At 44.2% G+C, this 20,434-nt stretch overlaps 1 protein-coding gene across 1 annotated transcript; it reads left to right on the top strand.

Annotated features, from left to right (window-relative positions):
• The first annotated feature begins 1,453 nt into the window (after positions 1-1,453).
• On the top strand, positions 1,454-20,234 carry LOC109481050 (hemicentin-2-like). The gene is made up of 10 exons (XM_019783525.1): positions 1,454-1,523; positions 9,333-9,487; positions 9,952-10,108; positions 11,751-12,056; positions 12,949-13,096; positions 13,852-13,967; positions 15,567-15,821; positions 17,643-18,077; positions 18,356-18,553; positions 19,113-20,234. The coding sequence occupies exons 1-10, from the start codon at positions 1,454-1,456 to the stop codon at positions 19,193-19,195; spliced, it is 1,923 nt and encodes a 640-aa protein (XP_019639084.1). The 3' UTR covers positions 19,196-20,234.
• Positions 20,235-20,434: the final 200 nt, after the last annotated feature.

Genomic DNA, 20,434 nt, shown 5'->3' with positions numbered 1-20,434 from the left:
CGAGCAGGTTCTCAACTGACGGATGTGGCGAAAAACAAATGGGTGGTTTTCCACTCCGTTAGGCAATTATATTTTAATACCCCGCATTAAAGTAATTTCAGATTAATGTCGTATAAAACCGTAAGGACTTACAGAGGGTAGTTCTTAAAGAACACTTAATTAGAGAAGTCATTAACATCAGAGCAGCTCCTACAAGTTTATTTATTTATTCGTGATTACCGTTTGCAGTAACGAGGTGACATACCGCTTCCTAATCTCACATTAAGGCTCCTGGCGCCAGAATGTCGTTCATAAAGATCATGCGATGCGTTATTGACCACTCTTGTAGCCATTACTATCGGCATTCCAGGGGTACATGGCAGAATCTAATATCTATCATGTAAAACCAGGGCCATAAACATAAAGTTTCATGTCTGTGTAAAAGCCATGACAAGTTGTTCCGCTTGACGAAATAATAAGTTGTAAAGACTATGACGAATGCTGATTGATTTTGGCGAAGAGAGACGAGCTTTAGTTTGGTAGTTAGATCGTTGTGCTTTGTGAAACACGCGTGGGAACTAATTATCACACTTCTCACCGGAGCCCTTAACTATAATCACCTCCCATAACTACCACCCCATATCTGCTCTACACAGCTCCCTCTTACGTAATTATTCTCAATTGTAAGTCGACTAGAATGAAAAGAGCTTTTCTGAGGTTGAGGCTATTCTCTTTGTTGTCGATGATTGAGTTAGAAGTGTATGAAATTTGCAGCGATGGACCGATCTATCTGTGTTGTTGACGGTTTGCTCATTATGGTAATTCTGCATCTGTCACATGATAGGTGCTGCGGGTTGCCGTGTGTGCACAACAACTCTCGGCGGTAGTTACCCAGGGTCATCCGCACGCCACTCTCCATTCTGCCGCTCCTTTTAATCTTCCTGCCTGCCCTTCCCCCAGTAAAACTTACTTCCACTAAAACACATCCTGCTGCACTAATTACTACTTTACGGCGCTGTTGACATTGCCTTGGAGCAATCAGCCTCGCAGTGCGGCCATCCAGGCAGCAGTAATTATGTCAGACAAGAGGGCCGTCCCGAGAAACATCCCTTCCCAATTTGGAGACAGCATCTGATGTAATTAGATGGTTAAAAATTCATCTATTCTCTCGTATGTCAACACGGGTACAACCTGTTGGCTGGGCGGGAGAAGAGCTCGAAGACGTCTCTAGGATCGGCCCCATTCTCCAGCAGAACGTCCTGTCGTCAGGTCGGACCGGAGCGGCGCTTCCCCGGCCCGGCGGAGAACGACTGATAGATGAACATTCTAAGTGACTATTGATTCGATCATTCCCGACGATAAGTCGGTAACCAATGAAATGTTGAAAGACCTCCTGTTGTGGGGAGTTGGAGCTGAGCACGCTCGACTGGCGACCGGCCCGCTACCCGAGACCAGTTGAGCGTTACCGGCGGTGATGGCTGCTCCGTGTGGTGGGCGAGGTGTCGTGGCGGGGCTCCTGTGCGTGATGGCTTCATTATGGCGAGGTGAGAGGGTCTTCTTAGATTAGCCCTGCTTTCCCTGGGAGATATTAATGCACGGGTCGGGTGGTACCGCCACAGGTCAAGTATCAAACGGCTATCGTTTGATTGCGGGGGGAAATGGGGCGACTTTATGGCGATCTCCTCGCTACTGAAGGCGCTCCAGTTGTTACCGCCGCTGATGAAAATTCCATATGCTATTCAAGTCGCTAGACGGGTACTGTAAGCACTCATCCCGATACCCATTTACTTGTGTTGTAGGTCATCGTTCGTTTAGGGCAACGCCTAAATGGTACGCACGAAGCACTTGCTATGGCATTAGTATTGTCCGTGTATTATCGGTGTTACACTGTTATGTGTTTGTAGCGGCAGCCCTGATGCTCAACACTTGCCCATGTAGAAGCTCTATTCGTATCTTTTATGTGGTGTAAGCTCGCAGAATTTGTCCTTCTATCAGCGGCGCTCGGGCAGAACGGGCAGGTAGGATCCGCGGCATGAGCTATCCGTTGTCTTCCATGTCAATCCCTCGGGGAGAATTACCTGCGTCTACCCACGAAATTGCCGCAGGGCCCTAACGTCTGATATATTACACCGGGGATGCCGGCGAGTCTACCCGCTCTCTCTCTGCTCGCGTTCCGGATAAACTTTCCCCGTGTCTTAAACTCGCTGTTATATTGCGATGCGACAGTACGTGTATGTATGTATGTATGCGCCTTGAGGACGCCCGACATGTCGCATCAGTATTCTGTGAAACCGCTCTTGGAATTTGTCCAATAATGACAGTGTCATCCTCGATATCTCACAGTTCGTCGACTCTTTGAGTAAATAAAGACTATGACGTGCCCAAGATCGTCTCCATATGCCATTATGAAAAAAACCTATATTACCTATATTATCTTGTATTTATGGTGTACTAAAATGTACTGCAAATACTCTGTCCATGTTGAATCTGGCAGATTTCTGTGTTGTTTTGCACTACTTAGAAGTCCGCACATGTTGGAAGATGTCGTCAACATTACGCACACATCTCGCTACGTCAGCGTGCATTACGCTTACCCCGAGAAATGATTTTCGACTCTCTGCCGCCAATTGAAGTGTGGATCGTCCCCACCCAACCGTGTCACACATCTCCACACAGCCGGGAGAAATCAGTACTCCTTCCGTGTACGCAATCATATCCTAACCGCCTCGGCGCCCTCAAAACTCATCTACCACATCGAACCACACCTGGCCTGCTTTTCAAATAACGAGTCCGTTATTTTTTTTCTTCCTCTTCGTCGCCAACCAACGTCTCTATCGTAACCACTGTTTACGGTGACCTTTCTTCGATCTGTTTCCTTCTCAGCCACACCACGTTACTAATTAAGGCTACAACTGAAGCATGCGCACTCCAATTAATCTCCCTTCTCCCTGCAATCGACATCGCGGCATCGCGGCTCCGTCAGCCCGGATCTCTGAACGCGCAAATTAAAGACGCCCATGAAAAATTTAACAACCAACCCGCCAACTGTGGTTTCCCCTACTCTACTCTACTCATCTATTTAATACCCACACGGCTTAGTAGGTAAAACTCTGCAGTAGTGCAGATGAAATCGTATATATGATTTGGAGTTCTAAGTAATCCACCGCCAACAATCCTCAGTATTCCATCCGTGAAATTAATTGCTTATAGCCATAGCCAATAATCTAGTAATACCTACTTAGTTATGAAGTACGAAATAAACACAGAGTTAATACTCAAGGGTCTTCTTCGTGTAAACATGAGATTTTTTTGTGATGAAAGCTCCAAGTTGTGAGTAGACCAGCTCAGGTCTGGTGTATCGATTTCAAACCTGATGAGGAGATTGTGTTCTCGCAAGATAACCAGACGAAAAAGCTGATTAATTGACTTTTCAGGAGAGACAATATCTTAATGGGCAGAATCCATCTTTCGATGAGCGTGCTTCCTGTGTATCGTCCTTTCCACTCTGAAGCAATTTACTACAAACCGGCCTCTTAATTGTTCATCCATTGACCAAACTTTCTGTTTCCCTGACAACGTTTAAAACATCGATCGATCTCGTACCTCTCCTAATGCGAAAGCGGTAAGATTGACTACAGATAAGTGCGTTCTTAGAGCTTGTTTATTACCAGATCTACCCAGGAATCTGCTCTCCAACTGCTCGATAAATGATAAGGGACTCTTACAGACACGTCGCAATTAGAACTACTTCACTCAAGTAATTTCTCCTCTGTATTCACGGTGAAGCTCCCTTTTACACAGTGCTAGCCTGAGCAGAAGGGTGCTTAACATCGCAGAATGCTTTTGCTTTTTACAACTTCGAAAATCAAAGAGCGCTCCCAGCGTCATTGCCTTTGGATAGGTGGGCCTTACGTTTTAATGTATCTCCTCAAGTTTTATATCACGCGGTCATTAACTTGACGACCCCATGGTAAGCTGCCGTGGAACTTTAGGAACCTAACATGGACGGTAGCAGTAAGATTCAGATATACATTCCCCCAGATAACTTCTACTCTTTTGATGGTGTTAGAATTTGCATGCCCGTGAAATTTCGCTATACACTGACGATATTACCAGTCTGTGAAATGTTTCTGATCGCCCAGCCTCTAGCACATTGCATGGCGTTATGTATATATATATAAACCTCCTCCCGAACGTAATAAGTATGTCCCAATCTATCACTGGAACCGGAAGTTTGGGAGAAAATTAGACGGTTGTCCCACGGGGCGCGTAATCACCAGCTGGAGGCGGGCACCAGCGATGCAGGCGGAATATTCGCCCGGCGTTCAACCCGCCGTCACGCGCCCTACCTCCCGCCAAACCTTACGGTTGCCCCCGTGTGTGTACATGATGAAAACACATCTCCAGTGTGAGCAGTGCTCACGGCAGTAAAAGCCATGACAAACACACGGAGTGTGCCGAACATCAGCTGTTGAGAATTGTCGGGCTGATAATGGAGACCTTGTCACTGATATGTCGGCCTCGGTAACTGTTAGCAGGCGCAATCATCATTTAGAGCAAGGCGGGCTGCCACATTGGCGACACATCAAAAACCGCGCGGGCATCAGTTAAGACGGCTGTTTCATATTTATGAGGCCTATCTTCAGTGTGGACGTCCTGTAGATGAATTCCTTCCGCAGTGAAGACGGCTTACCTGGGATCTATCTGTGGCAGGACGCTCCCTGACCTGACCTTATGTCCACCGCCATTCAGGTTTTTATCACTGAGCCACCAGCACCCAGGCAGCTGCACGGTCGTTTAAACATCTGTCATAAAAACTTTGGCGTTATCGGTACACCTGGAGATTGCCGGCAGCCTGACACTCTGGCGTTTGGAACGGCGCGACAGCGCTATTTATGACATCGTAAAGACTATCCACCAACCCCTGGGGGTGGGATCGCATTATACCCACTGCCCGACAGTTTTTGCACGCTCGCAGAAGATGGGATTTTCTTGTCACGAAGAGCTTCTGAAGAGTTGCAGGAAACTGATATCCCGGCGTCACGGCGAGAGAGCCATGACCCGCAGTCAGGATGCTTGCCCGTCCAATCACCCTGCTAACACAGTCCGGGGGAAATGGTGAACAGATTAACGCTGCTGAGCCAGCACAACGTCACGACCTACACCTCGGGAAGGAGTTAACCCATCTCCATGAGCAAGTCAGACAGTCTAATAAGATTTATCAGCGGGAAGAGACATCCAGCTTTATTTGCAATTGTAAACAGTGGCTGTTGTCCTGATCCGGTGTGCTAAAATGAGGAGCCATATACATGTATACGTGTGTTAAGGCCAAAAACAAAGATATATATATACTATTTCATTCTCATAGATAAAGCAAGGGTTTAGTGTAAAGTAAAATGTATTAAGCAAGATCAATGAACACGTCATCTCAGTGGCTTTGTCTGTGATATTCAACACGCTATTTTCTAATAATTAATATCTGTGCTTAGATATTATCACGTACGTTTAGATTTGAATGATGTAGAACAGAACAACATCACATTGTTCAAAGAAACAAGTCAGCTGTGACAGACCGCAAAATAACAGATGCATAATAGACTGGGAGGGGAGCAAGGTCATAGACAGAGGACAACAAACGCAGACGTTAGATGAAGGAAGTCATCTGGATCAGTAGAACAAAACTGTCAAAACACGCAGTAGTGAAGTTGACGGATGAGGTGCTTATAACCCGTGTGCCGTCACAACATACGTCTCCTGGCGGGCTCAGTGGGCTGTTGTTACTCGGCGGACGGATTATAAACTTCCGTGACGAAAGTGATCTTTTAAACCGCAGGAACGGCATCAAAATTACAGACTTTAACGTCAAACTCAGTTCTTACGATACGTGCCTGTGTTCCTGAAAAATCATGCCCGTAGCCCGAATTTTGAAGGAAGGGGGGCCCAATGTCTGAGGGACCAGCGAGTACCGTAGGTGCGAGCTTCTGGGGAGGGGGGTCCGTGGGCATGCAACCCCGGGAAAATTTTGAAAATTGATCATTCTGAAATGACATTTCTTACGTTTTTGAGAGGATTTAAAAAAAAAATCAAACATAACGTTTTATTCACGATTCCAGTTTTTCTATGATTCCATCCCTGCTTTTGATACCAATCAGTCCATATAAAATATGGGATCTTTAGATAAAAAGTGGACCTTTGAGCCTTCTGGGGGAGTTCTTCCGAATATTAGAAAATGGACTACTGTACATTGACGTTGAGCGCGTCACTACAAGAAGAAAATACCGGAAATGAAATACGAGCGAGCAGAGTCTGAGTTTATTCAGGGGAATTCCACTCCTCTGAGATGACTGATGCCAATATCTACAGAATTCTGAGGAAGTTCTGCCGCACTGTCGGAGATAGAATAAATCATGTAGTGTGGCGTGCCGTGGATATGAACGGGCGGCAACGCGATGTGACAGCCGGTCGTTCTCCAGGGCCGGAGTCACAATTGAAGAGTTACCGCGCTGTCAGATCCGCAGAAATGCTTGCCACGTCTCCGAGCCGCTCATTGTTCTAACTTCAGTATCTCACGGCACATGCACGGCCCCATTAAGAACCTATTATTCTCAGGAGATCTACTCCTGAATTAAGAAAACCCGAAGGAGATAGTCACCTGTGAGATTGTCGCATCCTTTTGTGCCAGTGCTGCGGAGGATCATAAAGCTCTGTAAGCCGTCTGACTAAATGTACCGCAAACTTCCAGGAAGGCTAAAGGTGACTGATTGCCTGGTGTTATGCGCTGAGCTAGACAGAGATTCTCAACAATGCAAGATCCTCTACTTGCCAGGAATACATAATTATCATGTTGTTCTGTTATAGTCTTTTGAAACATATACGAAATGTTTGGACAAATGTCCATTGTAAAATCACAATGAGTTATCTATACCGTGACGTTTAAAATACATCCCTAATGATTTCCTTCAATAACTGTTTAACAATAATGACATGCCCAGTACAACCCCCTACAGTAAAGTGTGTGTTTCTACCGCAGTTAGTCATTGTGTCGAGCCTGGTAAGATGTGTTTAATGTCCTATAGACCAAGGTTGGGATAAACTTTACCTTAAATGCTATGGAAAAATGACTTCATAATAAGCAACTTCACTGAGTCAACAATATTTTGATAAGGACACTGCAGTTGCACAATGAAACACGTATTGTGTAATTATCCTTAACATTAATGCCCATTGGCGTTAACTGCACCATTTGAACCGGCAGGCCGGTCGCCATGTACAATTATACATACCCTCGGGGCAGTAATGGATTTCTGCCGTCTCGGCGTTCTGTTTCCTCTAACCAGACTGGAGCATAAAACACAACAGAAGTCATTTCAGGACACAGTGTTCAGTTCACTCATACTGGGGGGTATTTAGTATCAGTAAGAACAATTACAATTATTATCTCATTATGATAAGAGGAACGATAATACTAAGCAAATAAAGAAGTAATTTAAAATGAATTTATTGGGGAAAATCATGCCCGAAGGCTATTTGCAGGGGCGGTGTCAAAGAAGGTAAAGCAAAGCAATAAAGAACGTACAACTACTTGCGGATCAACGTATACTCCTACTACTTTTGCTATTATGAGATTTGACTATCAGAGATTATTTCATGCCGTTGTTGTTTTATCCTTGTATCTACTGGACGAAGAAAACGTGACGGAGGTTATTAACGATTAGGTTCATGACGTTATTGGTTTGAAACTCATTATAAGTCCAGTCTGGTCCAGTACGGTACATTAATCCATGCCGGTGACATACGGCCGGGCATGTGCTGAAAATAACGCCGGGTATTCCGACTCATCTTCCTGTAGTAAACCTGAGTCTCAGGAGTCTCCATCTACCCGGAGGCGATAATATGTACACAGCACGAGAACTGCAGTTGGTTCCAGGGGACAATATACCGCTCTGGTAGCTTTACTGCGCAGCTGGGGGACAAAGTATATTGTGTTTTCCTGCTACAATGTTGCCTACATGCCCTCCGGCCGTCGCGTGCTGTCAAAGGAGAGGAAACGGCTCTGCAACTTAACGTTCAATTTTGTTTGGAATCTGGTTGACGAATGGTCTGTCTTCTCACGGCGTATCTGATGGCGTTCGATTCTGGCTTCCTGCTCTTCCCCCGCCATTAGATACTTCATGTCGAGTACCCGCTTTCCCGGATAAAAGATTTCACCGCAGTTGGGGTCTAATCAATCGACCTCATCACTCTTCGACCAAAAACAATTTGGAGCGAGTCGTTTATACACTAGCGAGCCGGGACTTGTACAAATGACCTTCCCCGCATAGATGATTTCTGTGCTGACCTGATTTTTTGCTGGAGACAAATGGATAGAACATCTGACCAATGGGCGACACGAGGAGCGGATGTGCATCAGAGCGAAGCATTCTAACGTTAGAAAACCGTGATAATATTTCCGTATTAATAAACAGGTGCATCCCCGCGTGAAGATAGTTAGTGCCAGATTATGTTCTAGTCGCTCCCTCGGGCCGGATGGAGGCGGGACCTATCGGACTTGTGGCGTTTGCCGTTCAATATTGACCGAAACGAGGGCCAATATATCGGGTCTACGGCGGGATGAGTGGCTCGTAATGGACATGCAGCAATCGCTACGCAATAAAAAGCGCAGAGATTCATAAATCAGCTGTGCGCTGACCTTTCCGTCTGTGATCAAATGGAAGAAAGGTTATACCGTCCGTAACACGAGCCTGATCATGTGTTAAAGCCTCCAAAATTGAAATCAAAGTTTCGTCCTCTCGGAAAGTTTTATGGGGAAGATCCACTCCCTTCTTGTAACCCAATATCTTCTGAGCTTTGCCGCTGTCACCAGAGTATCATATAGTTCTGGTAATAGTAATGAGATCGGTAATACCAACATTAATCTTGAAAGATGTGGGTTTGTACAGGAATGGTTCAGAATAATGAAATGTGTATAGATGACATGATAACGTAGATCCTGTGGTGGTATTGAGCAAAAAGTGATAAATACTTGCGAACGTGTAAACAAGCATTTTTGTATATTTTATCCCATTGGATTCATGTTCTCAATTCCTGTTTATTACACCTCCCAATTCATACATCCCGCAATATGTCGGCAATTTCATACTCCACTGCACACAGAAAAGAAGTCAAACCCAACATTAACCATATCAAAAGTAGCATTAGCTTTACTTGTTATCATTTTTACAGTTATTTCTTTATCATGTTCTTGCAGTTAGGCTCTTGCCTTGGGCATGGATTTGCAATAAACTTTCATATGATTATTTTCTTTTTTTCTCTAAAAGCTAATTGACACCCATGTTGTGTTTTTCTCTCCCTAGCCAACGCCGCTTCGTACAAAGTGCAGCCCCAGTCGGCGGCTGTCCTGCGGGGCCAGGCCGTCACGCTGCCCTGCACGTTCAGCGGGCTGACCGGGGAGGACGTGGTGGTGTGGGAGGGTCCTCCCGACTTCCGCATCATCTCCATGGGCACCAAGGTGGGGAGACACCACCATTGAGTCCCAAATGACAATTGTAGTTCCTAGATAATATCTTTGAAAATCCTTCTTTTGCTCTTGAACATTCTGGTCCAGCTTGGACATTTTTGGGCTAGAAGGAACAGGTAGGGTCTAAATCGTCCTATTTTGGTCAAATTTTGTTCATTTCACCAGTTTAGTGGGCATAATGAGAGATTTGAGTGATGAGCTCTGGCCTGCCCAAGGCGGATGGATGCACGACAAAATTAGGTCAAAAGTAGGGTTTATTCAGCTAGCTGTTGTAAGAGTTTGAGCTGGTCAACCTCCTATTTTCTTTCTATATTTGGGAAGCAGACCCTTGTGGCTTTTTGGTGCAAAAGAAATTTTGAGATTGAAATGTGAGAAAGTACTTTCATCGGGACTTGTTTCAGTGTATTTAACCATAGATTCCTATGGACAAAAAGGTAACTGTACTGTCCATCCAGGTGACGGCTGGATACGGGAGACACTTCGTGATCGGGGACACGTCAGCGGGGGAGTACAACCTGCAGATCCGGGAGGTGACGCTGGGAGATGCGGGGGGTTATCGGTGCAGCACACCCTCCGTGCCGGCGGCACCCAACGCCGCGCTAACAGTCATCGGTGAGCCGGGATTTCAGCCTAGTAATAAAGCACTCTAGCCTGGGTACCATCCGGATTTTCGCTCCGCAACGCTCGAAAACCATCCGGATTTTCGCTCCGCAACGCTCGAAAACCATCCGGATTTTCGCTCCGCAACGCTCGAAAACCATCCGGATTTTCGCTCCGCAACGCTCGAAAATCTGGATGGTTCCCAGGCTAAAAGCACTCTGCTGCACCGCAATAAACAAGGCAGCAGGAAGTTCTGACACGTTCTACCGCGCCGTAAATTTGCCCCGTGCGAAGACTTGTTGGAAACCATGTGAAATTCCATCCGTCTCAATAAATGCTTCAATTTGAGGTTGCAGGTAGTCGGTATACGTACTGAGGGCAGAAAACAGGCATACGCCGTGCCTTTGAACCCCAAAGTAAAGGAGTGATGATACAAAGTATGATAAAGTTTCAAATGAACGTCGAAGTAAAGACTAAATGGGGCAATCTTGTGCAGCTATAATGGGATAGATACAAATGATTTCATAAATATGATTGGAATATATATACACAGAATATACCAATGTTACACCGCACTTATTTTTGGTCTACTAAATCGATCGGGTATAGTTCGTGCTAAACCTGGCAGTTCCTAAAATTATTTTGAATGAACACTTTGGGACGACACCCACGCAGAGCTTCCATGGTCAATTTGTATTCTCTAAGGCACCTGTAAACACATAATACTGTACTGAATAAAAACCCCGCAGCAATAAGTTAGCTTTAGTATAATGAGAACATCAAGAATCAATCAGGAAAAAAAGCCCCGTCGATAGCTAACGTGTTTTGGGTAGAATAGAATCGTGAAACAGGATAAATCACTTGCGTAATGCTGGTATTTGCTATACAAATCTGTGCCCCAAGCGCGCTGCCCTTCGTCAGTTGGCCTTGACCCCGCCTGCCCCCCTCCCCATAACTGGAACCGAATTCATGATTCTCTCCCACTCTCCATCACGGTCGTTTGGACAATGGCGACGCCGCCGTGCATAGAAAGCAATTATATTGCTGTCTCAATCACACCCGCAAGGTGGCCACAGATATTAAACAATTTTCTCCGAGGTGCTAGGAAAATCATCTGGACAAATTATTGGACCGAATCCAAAATGGGCAGCTACGAAATGTATTCCTGCAAGCTTTAAAAACGCTAAATCACACCCGCAAGGCGGCCACATACAGATATTAAACAAGTTTCTCCGAGGTGTTGGGAGAATCATTTGAAGAAATTCTTGGACAGAATCCAACTGGACAGCTACGAAATGTATCCCTGCAAGCTATAGACATAATTTGTTACCTTCCCGTGGAAAAGTGCGTGTTATGAGCTAAACTTTGCAGTAGTGTTTCAGCTAGTATGACCTAATGTTACCGAGCATATATACTCATCATATTATTATTATACATCATTATATGCACTCAGCACCATATATACATTACGTATACTCAGTAACATTACTATAACATATTGAAACACCACTGCAAAGTTCAGATTATGACATGCAAGAAACAGCCGCCATAATGACTTATGATGGCTGTTTCTTTTGATAATCAATGATTGTAAAATATATTGATCAGCATTAACTCACAATAACCATTTGTACTAATTCCGATCTGATTTCAGTTCCGTTAGCGAAGCCCCCGGAGATCGTTGGCGGGAAGCGGCCCACTCCGGTCGGGCAGCGACTTCTTCTCACCTGCTCCTCCCAGGGAGGGTACCCCCCTCCCACCCTGTCCTGGCTCAACGGGACCAAACTGTTAAAGCGAGGGAAAACTCCGCGGAAACAGGACATGGACCGAACCTCGCTGGATTTCGTTCTCACTAAAGTGAAGAAGTGGGACAACGGGAACAACCTGACCTGCGTGGCTGACCAAGGTCTCCAGGGTGTCGTCAGGCCTCTGACAGCATCCAAAATAGTATCCGTCAGCTGTAAGTAGCCTCAGTATACACAGTTTGATTTGATGTATTGAAATTGCAACAGTACAATACACATGGGACACAGGCAGCTGTTGCTGTCCCCACACATAGAAACACATACAGGACAGACCATACTCATTTTCACTTGAGTTAAGTGGGAAAAGTCGCGTTAAGGGCACTAGATCGGTGGCATGTCAGGACTCGAACCCAGGACCTCTTGGTTCCGAGTCGAGCACTATACCGTCGAAACACAACCCCACAGTTAGACTGTACATGAATGGACAACAATCTAAGAACATATCCATTAACTGTACAAGTTGAAGGTCTTCTGTTTTATGGTACTTATTTATCACAAGCCCATTTAAGGGACGGAACAGAATTGTCAATACGCGTCTCCAATTCCCATTGACTGTAATGTTTTGTGCTCCGGCAATGATGTTTATATGGACAGTGCTGTTCGTTTTACGGGGAAGGAGGCAGTAATCAATAAATGGAGACGCTTGCTGGAGAGATGGTTGTGCTTTGCTTTGAGGAGGATATGTTGTTACTGAATGGATCTGTGTTTCGACTGTTACATTGGAAGTCAGAAAAATGGCCATTATATACATGGTAACAGACGCAAAATCGTCAGCTCAGACACAAGTAATTGCCTTCTTTTATAGACAGTATATTTCGAAAAATATTCTGACAAATACTGGAGAGAGACGGGTTTGTTTTCAGCATGAAGATACCATAGTCTCGAAAGACACAAGAAACGTTGCTTCTCGATCATTATTTACTTTTGGGTCGAGATTTTATCTTGCTAATTCTACAGTTTTCTGTCCTTAAGTTAACTCAGAGAACAATAGATGCATATGAAATCTAATGAAGCACTATTTTAAATATTATTTTCCAAACTTCGCAGATCCACCGACAGTGACCGTGCCAGAATCCTCCAAACGTGCTAAGGAAGGTGACCAGGTGAACCTGACGTGTGTGGTGGACAGTAACCCGCCTGCTGTCGTCACCTGGAGGAAACTGGGCGGGACCCTGAACCAGGGCGTCAATGACAGGTGACGTCAAACTTGTCTGTGCGCAAGTAGTGCACTATCCAATTTAGGCCAGCACGTCGGTAGAACGTCTGCAGAACGAAATCCGGACTTTCCATGGTTTTTGTTAGATCTTCATTCAACGTACGTTGCACCAGAATTTTGCCCGTTGCAGGCCATATCGTTTTTGACTATATATCACAACATTTGACAACTTTAGACAGGATGTCATCCTTAAATGCGCAAAAATGATCTCAAATTGGACGTCCTGCCGAAGTGCTGTGAAAAATACTTTACATTGGATGTGCATATTGGACCAACCTTCTGACAGTCACGTAGCTACAGATTTTTCATATGTACATAATAAAACATTAGACTGGGGCTTGCTACTATGGTTGACCTAGTTATCAAAGCTTACAATGATTTGTCATCATGATCATCATCATAATAATGATTTGTAAAATTGGAAGACGGTAAGACAATCCCTCTGCTTGATGGGTTTGATGCGCTCCTACCATCAAGATGTAAGGATATCCCGCTCGTAAAATCATATCATTGCAGAAAGCATTACCCCTCTGTCAGCAGAATATATAGCGCGACCTGAGGTATTGCGAGATCTTACAGTTTATTGATCCTGAACTATATAGATCCCAGTGGACTCGCGACCTTCTGACCAGACGCAAGAAGGTCCTTCAGGCTTCCATAACTTTTTGGCAAAAATCAGTGACAGTGCAGAAAGGGCTTGGGTAGATTGATGAATGGCATGCCTTTGTTCCCAGAGGGCAGACGTTGTCTCTACCAAAGGTCAGCAGGCATGACAGCGGGATTTACCAGTGCACGGCAGACAACGAGATCCCCCCGCCTGGTTTGGGAACTGTCAGCTTAGATGTATTATGTAAGTATTCACTATTTCATATGAAAACGACAAGTCAGCATTATAAGTAGCACTAGCTTGTAGGTACAGCGTATAACTTTCTAAGATATTCACAAAGTTCATGGTTCTACAATATGTGTAATAAGAAAAAAACAGCTATGCAAGCTAGAAAAACATACTGTTTTCATATCATGTATAATGTCTATTCTTGATGGCAATTAACCACAAAACAACTAGTTACGTCGATGAAGGTTAGACATCCAGGTAATACAATACGCCAGCAGTTACTCAAGCAACTGGATCCAAAATCCACGTGGGGCGCGTACAAATATTCAGTTCAACGAGTTGCCATTGCGATTCTGCCTTTTGCAGCTGGAGTCAGCACAAATGTTCAATCTTGTTCTAGTTTTGTTGTGATGTTTGACAAGAAGTAGTTCACCAAAGATGGAACCCATAAATCAGAGATAAAAACGTTATGAAGTCCGCATGTTAAGAAGACGTCCAAAGCTGGAGGAAGATTTGTGCCCATCGCGGTGTATTCTGCAGCCGCCGCGGGATCCCCTGGCAATCTCGCCTGGTGCGACCAATCTCCACAGGCTCACCTTTAGATTGCTTTTCGCCATGGTTATTGTGATGGAAGCGGTAAATATTGAGGTCATATATCTTTTCGGCATCTTTATACCTTATCTGAACAATCTGTTATCATTCAAAGTTTTTTGAAATATCTCTGACCATAAATAAGGTTGTGCCTATAAGCGTTTGAGGACTGCGATCAGGGCATCTTTTTTCCTCCGTGCCTGTATTCAGGAGACATGCCTGATGCAAATCGCAGATCTACCGATATGTCTTCCCTTAGCTTCGTGTTAGATAACAGCACAAAGCTAAGTTTGTGTCAATGACTGGTTATGAACTTTTCGACATGAATGAACAAATTCCACATAGATTGATCGTCTATGTAGTAGAATAATCACTTGGAAAGACGCGTTACATAATAGAACCATTGATTACAGTTCTCACTCGAGCCTAACGAATGTAATTTGGTTGAAACACAAGACCCCAAAACCATGATTTATTTGTGCAGGGTGATTCTATCGTGTTCTGTGGATTCTTGTAGCTTCTCTTCTGAGCAAGACCGAAAGGTTGTCAAACTACAAGAGGCCTGAAACGCACCTAATGGATACACGGACTTCACGGCAGTATAGAAAAAGCCAGGCCCGAACAGCAATACCCCAAGAACGATGACAAAGTGCATTCTCATGCCATCATATCTGGCCTGAGAGGCTCTTCGATCATGTGCTAGAATATGTCATATCGTTGAGACGGCCCTGTATGACTAAGTCTTGGTTATTAGTGACGGTACTTGCTCACGCTCCTCGCGTACGTGGATACCAACTATCTGGGATGGTACTTTTGAATCATGGTGCCAGGGACGGATTTTACATCGAACATCTATCGGGGGGTATGGTAATGGCTTCTAACCTTGTCTGCACCCCATGGGTTGACGCCATGGCCGTCTAGAATGTCAACAAACGCGATTACCACTTCATATCTGATCGAGAAAGAACGCCGACACAAAAGTGCCATTTGAGAAACCTTTACAGATGTATTTTCTATTCACAGATCAATCCTGGATAGACCCCTCCCTCAATAGCAAGGTCAGTGTCATGTACGGACAAGATGGCTTCCTGCTCGAGTGCTCGGCAAGCGGCAACCCGACACCCCGGGTAAGATGGCGGCGGAAGGATACAAGTCTGTACTGGGACAACCCACTCCGGTTCCACCGGGTGCGCTATGACGTGGAGGGGACGTATCAATGCGTGGCCACCAACGAAGGCTTTCCTGCGACTACAAGGGATACATATGTCGATGTTGTTGGTAGGTTTGAATCCCTATGTTGGACGCAGAAGGAAAAGAGTCACATCATAAAGCACGAAGAAATAGTTAGCACCATAGTAAAATACTGCCAGTATCTTGACCGTAAATCACGTGCAATTTTCTCAACCCCACAGGCACTATATACACTCACAAGTTACATCAGCTAAAGAGATAAGGAACTCTTAAATCATCACTACTCATGCCATTAATGTAAGAGCTTTAGATGAGTTCGCTCCGGTAATACCATCCATTAGTACAGAACTTCAAAATCGTTAATTTTACTGCCATCAATGGAAGAAATCAACAACCTTTTTATATCCTGATGTCATATACATGTAGGCGACAGGTTTACAACAGTTCGGTGTATCATAATTCAACCCGTAAAGTTAGTTTTTCTGGATGCCCCTAGCCATGCTTATAGCACCAGTCTAGCGTTTCTAAAATCCTTTGCTGCCATCTGTATCCTTATCGCAAACATCAGGTATAGGTGTCCCAGTATAGCAGATTTGTAAGTGTTAGGAGTCTTGTAAATCATCTTTAGTACCTTTAACATATGAAGTTAATTTGCCCGGTTGGTCCAATAAGCTTGGATATGGCAACATTACAGTGCTTCTAAAACCTATGCTATAACAGTTTACTCTAAATATAGTGCCACTTGCCTACGCATTTCTCACGCTAGCGATCGGTGCCGCATTGTGGCAGGTTTATAAGCCTGTAAGTCATCTTTAGTATCCTAAGTATATGACGTTAATTTGTCCTGTTGGTCCAATATGCATGGCCGCGATGGCATTACAGTATTTCTAAGACCTATCATACAACAGTAAAACCTGCAGATAACGCTATCTGCGCCCATATCCATCACATTATAATAGCTATTTGTGCCTCAGTATGACAGGTTTAAAAGCGTTAGGTGTCCTGTGAATTTTCTTTATTACCAGTCTTAAACTTGATTTGTTCTATTAATCCCATGTACCATTCAGATGGTTACAAAACAATTTTATAACTTCTTTGATATAACTTTTTACTCTCTTAGATACATTTATTCGCGTCTCTTTTGCCAAGATTACCTATTGATGCCTCAATATTGCCGCACCTGCCGTACAATAATAACATCGTGTTAGTGTGCTTCCCCAAAAAGTCAAGGAGTAAGTGATATTGATCTCAATATGGCAGCTTCTGCAGCTCGGAAATTAATCTTGTAACCACGCCATCAATAACCTACAGCAGGGCTGCGTGGTGCATTCCATCATATAGGCACCAGGACCAGCCGGATATTTCATTGTCTCCCGTTCAGAATCAATCATGATTAAAAGAACTGTTATCCTAACAAGACTAATTGATGCTGGATTGGGTGCCTCCTGATGACACGGATTAGAGAAGGTTTGCTGAAAAATTAGAAAAGCAACTTTCATTCTGAGCGTGAGATCCTGTTAGAGGCAGGTTTATCCATTTTGATTTATGTGCTTTAGATTCTCGGTAAAGTGCTTTTCTTTCTCAAAGCTATCCTTGATACGGAATTATTTTACGATTGACTGATCGTTGGCATTATTTCAATTGTCCTCTATCGGCTTAGTATCTCTTCAATCGCCTAAACAGTGCTAGACAAGACAAAAGAATCGTAAATTTCCCATTCTCTTAAAGATAGATGGCGTCGTAAAGAAAAGAGGCCTTCATACAATCGCATTATGATACATTATGGGATTATAGAGATATGCTATGGTTAAAGTATTCAGGGCAGTTGCAGAGAATAAGTTTTATTGCTACTTTTTTTATTCGCAAAGAATGAGTTTTACTGGTGATTTCTTGTCTTCACCCATGCAGGTAGGCCGTACATACTTCAACGTTCAACAACGTTCACAGTCCGGAGAGGCGACACAGCCAGACTGTCGTGTGAGATCGTGTCTGATCCGGTACCCAAGACCATCCAGTGGGCCTGGAGAGATGTACAGGGGATAGAATCAACTCTGTCTAGCGGGGAGAACGGGGTTGACATTACGGAGGAGCTTATACTCGGTGGCAAACTCAGCACCTTGTCTATCAATGGGATTACCGAAGGGTGGAAGGGAACCTACATGTGCAAGGGAACGAATATGTTCGGTACTGACCAACGGGAGTTCAGGCTGGAGGTCACGGGGTCACCACACACGCTGGTCATCGTGGTCGGAATATCGGTCATGGTCGCTGTCATGGCGGCGGTGGCGGCCATCTTTGTTTTCTTTTTTCGCAAGAAATGGTTGGGTGACGACAGGAAATCAGGTACAGTCTTACATTATCTAACCTCCATCGACGTTTCCTTTAATATCTTTTCCAGATCTTCTTTAGCCTGCTGTAATGTCGTCTTATTAATTATTAAATATAAGTGCTTTAAGTAAAACATGTTTCGTATCGTGGCTCAACTGAAAGTGATGCTTATTGATCTAGTTGATATCATCAATATGTTTAACTTAAGATAATGAATCAATCAACATGGTAAGGCATAAACGCAATAGTCACTGGCTTCATGCCAAAGACACGACAAAGTTGCTTCATTGCAGACACCACATCAGTGACAGTGTCTCGTCCGATGCCACCTCCTCCAGGCTACAATAAAAACAAGCTGGATCAGCTGGGTTCCCTGGATATTAAGGACATAGACGGGCTGATAGAGATCCATGAGATGAACGGCACGCTGAAGCCACGCCCTCCCCCCAGAGTAGACAAAGAGTGGACGGCTATTGGGCTGTCGTATCCAGGTACGGAAAACACTGTGTCTTCCTTCAAATTCACATAAAAATCACCTGCAATAGAAATAACAAAAATTAGTCTGATTCTTATCTGCTAGTTTACCTCAATTTTACGTATACGTCCATCGTATCACTGAAGATGATTATATTTCCGGCGTTGACATCAAAGAAATCAAGCTATACTTACGTACACGACAATTTGAGATTCGAACATATACTTAGTACTCGTTAATGACATAGGAATAGTGGATAAGTGAATACTTGTGTATCACATCACCAACAGGGTTAGTGCAGCCATTGCCGCCCTACTCCACAGTAGACCGTCAGCAGCCGGAGGGAGAAGACAGAAGAATCGGCAGTCAACAGTCCCAAGTTGGTACACTTCTTCAACACTATTATATGTTAGTCTGGTGCTAAGATCTGTTGCTGTTGGCGAGATCTACAGTTGTAAAATTAATGATGATGACTGACTTAGAATGTTAGGGATCTGCTGTTTGTCTAAGTTTGAAATTTGCTGATTATAAATACAGTTCTTCAATCCTGTCTCATGTTTTCACACATCCTCCAGCCGGACGCGCCTCAGCCGCCACCGAAAGCGAGATGGACGCCTACCAGATCGGGAGGAGACCGGAGATGTTCCGCCTCCTGTGACCCTGACAGGGCCGGACGGTACAGAGCATCGCGGGGTGATCAGACAACAGCCGCATGAGGGAAAACTCTGGGCCGGCATTTCTGGTCATCAAGGCTGATGAGAATCTGGTCATTTTGCCGACATGTTGGAGGCTCCCAATCACCATCCATGTACATAAACATAAACTGTGGAATTGCCAGGCTCAGGTGGTAGTGATACAAGAGTGCAAGCAGCCTAATGTTCGTGATGGAGCTTCTGCCATTTGAAGAGTTCCTCCTCATCAACGCAATGCTGCAACAGGCTTAACGTGTGGACTTTTATTACACTTTACAAACGCTGAACGAAGAAACGCATACAGTTGAAGACATGCCAGTGAGCTGAAGTTTCTTATGTCCAGCGACATCATTTTCAGTGGAACAGTTGGCGAAATGAATCTTCTAGCGTTTAACGACGAGGGAAGTTTGGTGAATCTTCTGGATATGCTGCCACGTTTTAAGGTTACGATACACGACAAGCTTCAATTACTATCAAACATGGAAAAACAACGCGCAGTGAATGAGGCATACCTAAGCTACACTGTGGAAAAACACGCTGGCAAAAACACAACAACGCTGAGGTGGACTAATGTCTGGCCCTTCTTTTGTCCAAAGGCTCATCCGGAATATGTTTTATGTAAATTCAAGAAAGACATCAGATGAATACCGGATCACAATTTCATTATCTTTTCAGTTCGTTAAAAATGCCTCCCCGCTGTCTATATCCCGACAGGGGTGGGAAAACTTTAGGAGTTAGTTACTGGTTACCTAGCTGCTAGTATGATCTATCACAGTTATGTGTAAGACATGAGGTATTTCGACATGTATTGATGCAAACAGGATGTCCTTGTACAAGCGACAAAAGAACGTACATTGTTTAGTACCTTGCTATTTCTTCAGTGACTCGAAGCAATCCATTCTAGATGATCTGCTCATCTTTGCCTTGATTTAACATACTAGAGAATAAATTGACATCGTATCGTCGTCGTTTGCGACACTGGTCTGTAAAAAATTTCCTGTGAATGTGGACATAAATGTTTTTATGATAAAACTTCCTAAAATCAACGCTGTCACGTCTCTTGCTTTGTATTGTACATGACTTAGTCACACTAATACTTGCATCAGAGTGGGATGGAGAGTATTTTAGGCAAAATATTCCAGTAGTTTGGTTGGTTAACATTAAAGTATTTTTTCTACCATCTGTAGGGACAGTGTACACGATTG

This window comes from Branchiostoma belcheri, unplaced genomic scaffold (genome assembly GCF_001625305.1).
Source record: "Branchiostoma belcheri isolate BF01 breed outbred unplaced genomic scaffold, Haploidv18h27 scaffold54, whole genome shotgun sequence".
Lineage (NCBI taxonomy): Eukaryota > Metazoa > Chordata > Leptocardii > Amphioxiformes > Branchiostomatidae > Branchiostoma > Branchiostoma belcheri.
Note: the sequence above shows the minus strand (reverse complement) of the source record. Positions and strands in the feature narration are given on the sequence as shown.

Coding starts and splice junctions, on each gene's coding strand:
- LOC109481050 (XM_019783525.1), top strand. CDS start 1,454: ATGGCTGCTCCGTGTGGTGGGCGAGGTGTCGTGGCGGGGCTCCTGTGC. Junction 1,524..9,332: donor GATGGCTTCATTATGGCGAG/GTGAGAGGGTCT, acceptor TTCTCTCCCTAG/CCAACGCCGCTTCGTACAAA. Junction 18,078..18,355: donor GGGTGACGACAGGAAATCAG/GTACAGTCTTAC, acceptor GCTTCATTGCAG/ACACCACATCAGTGACAGTG.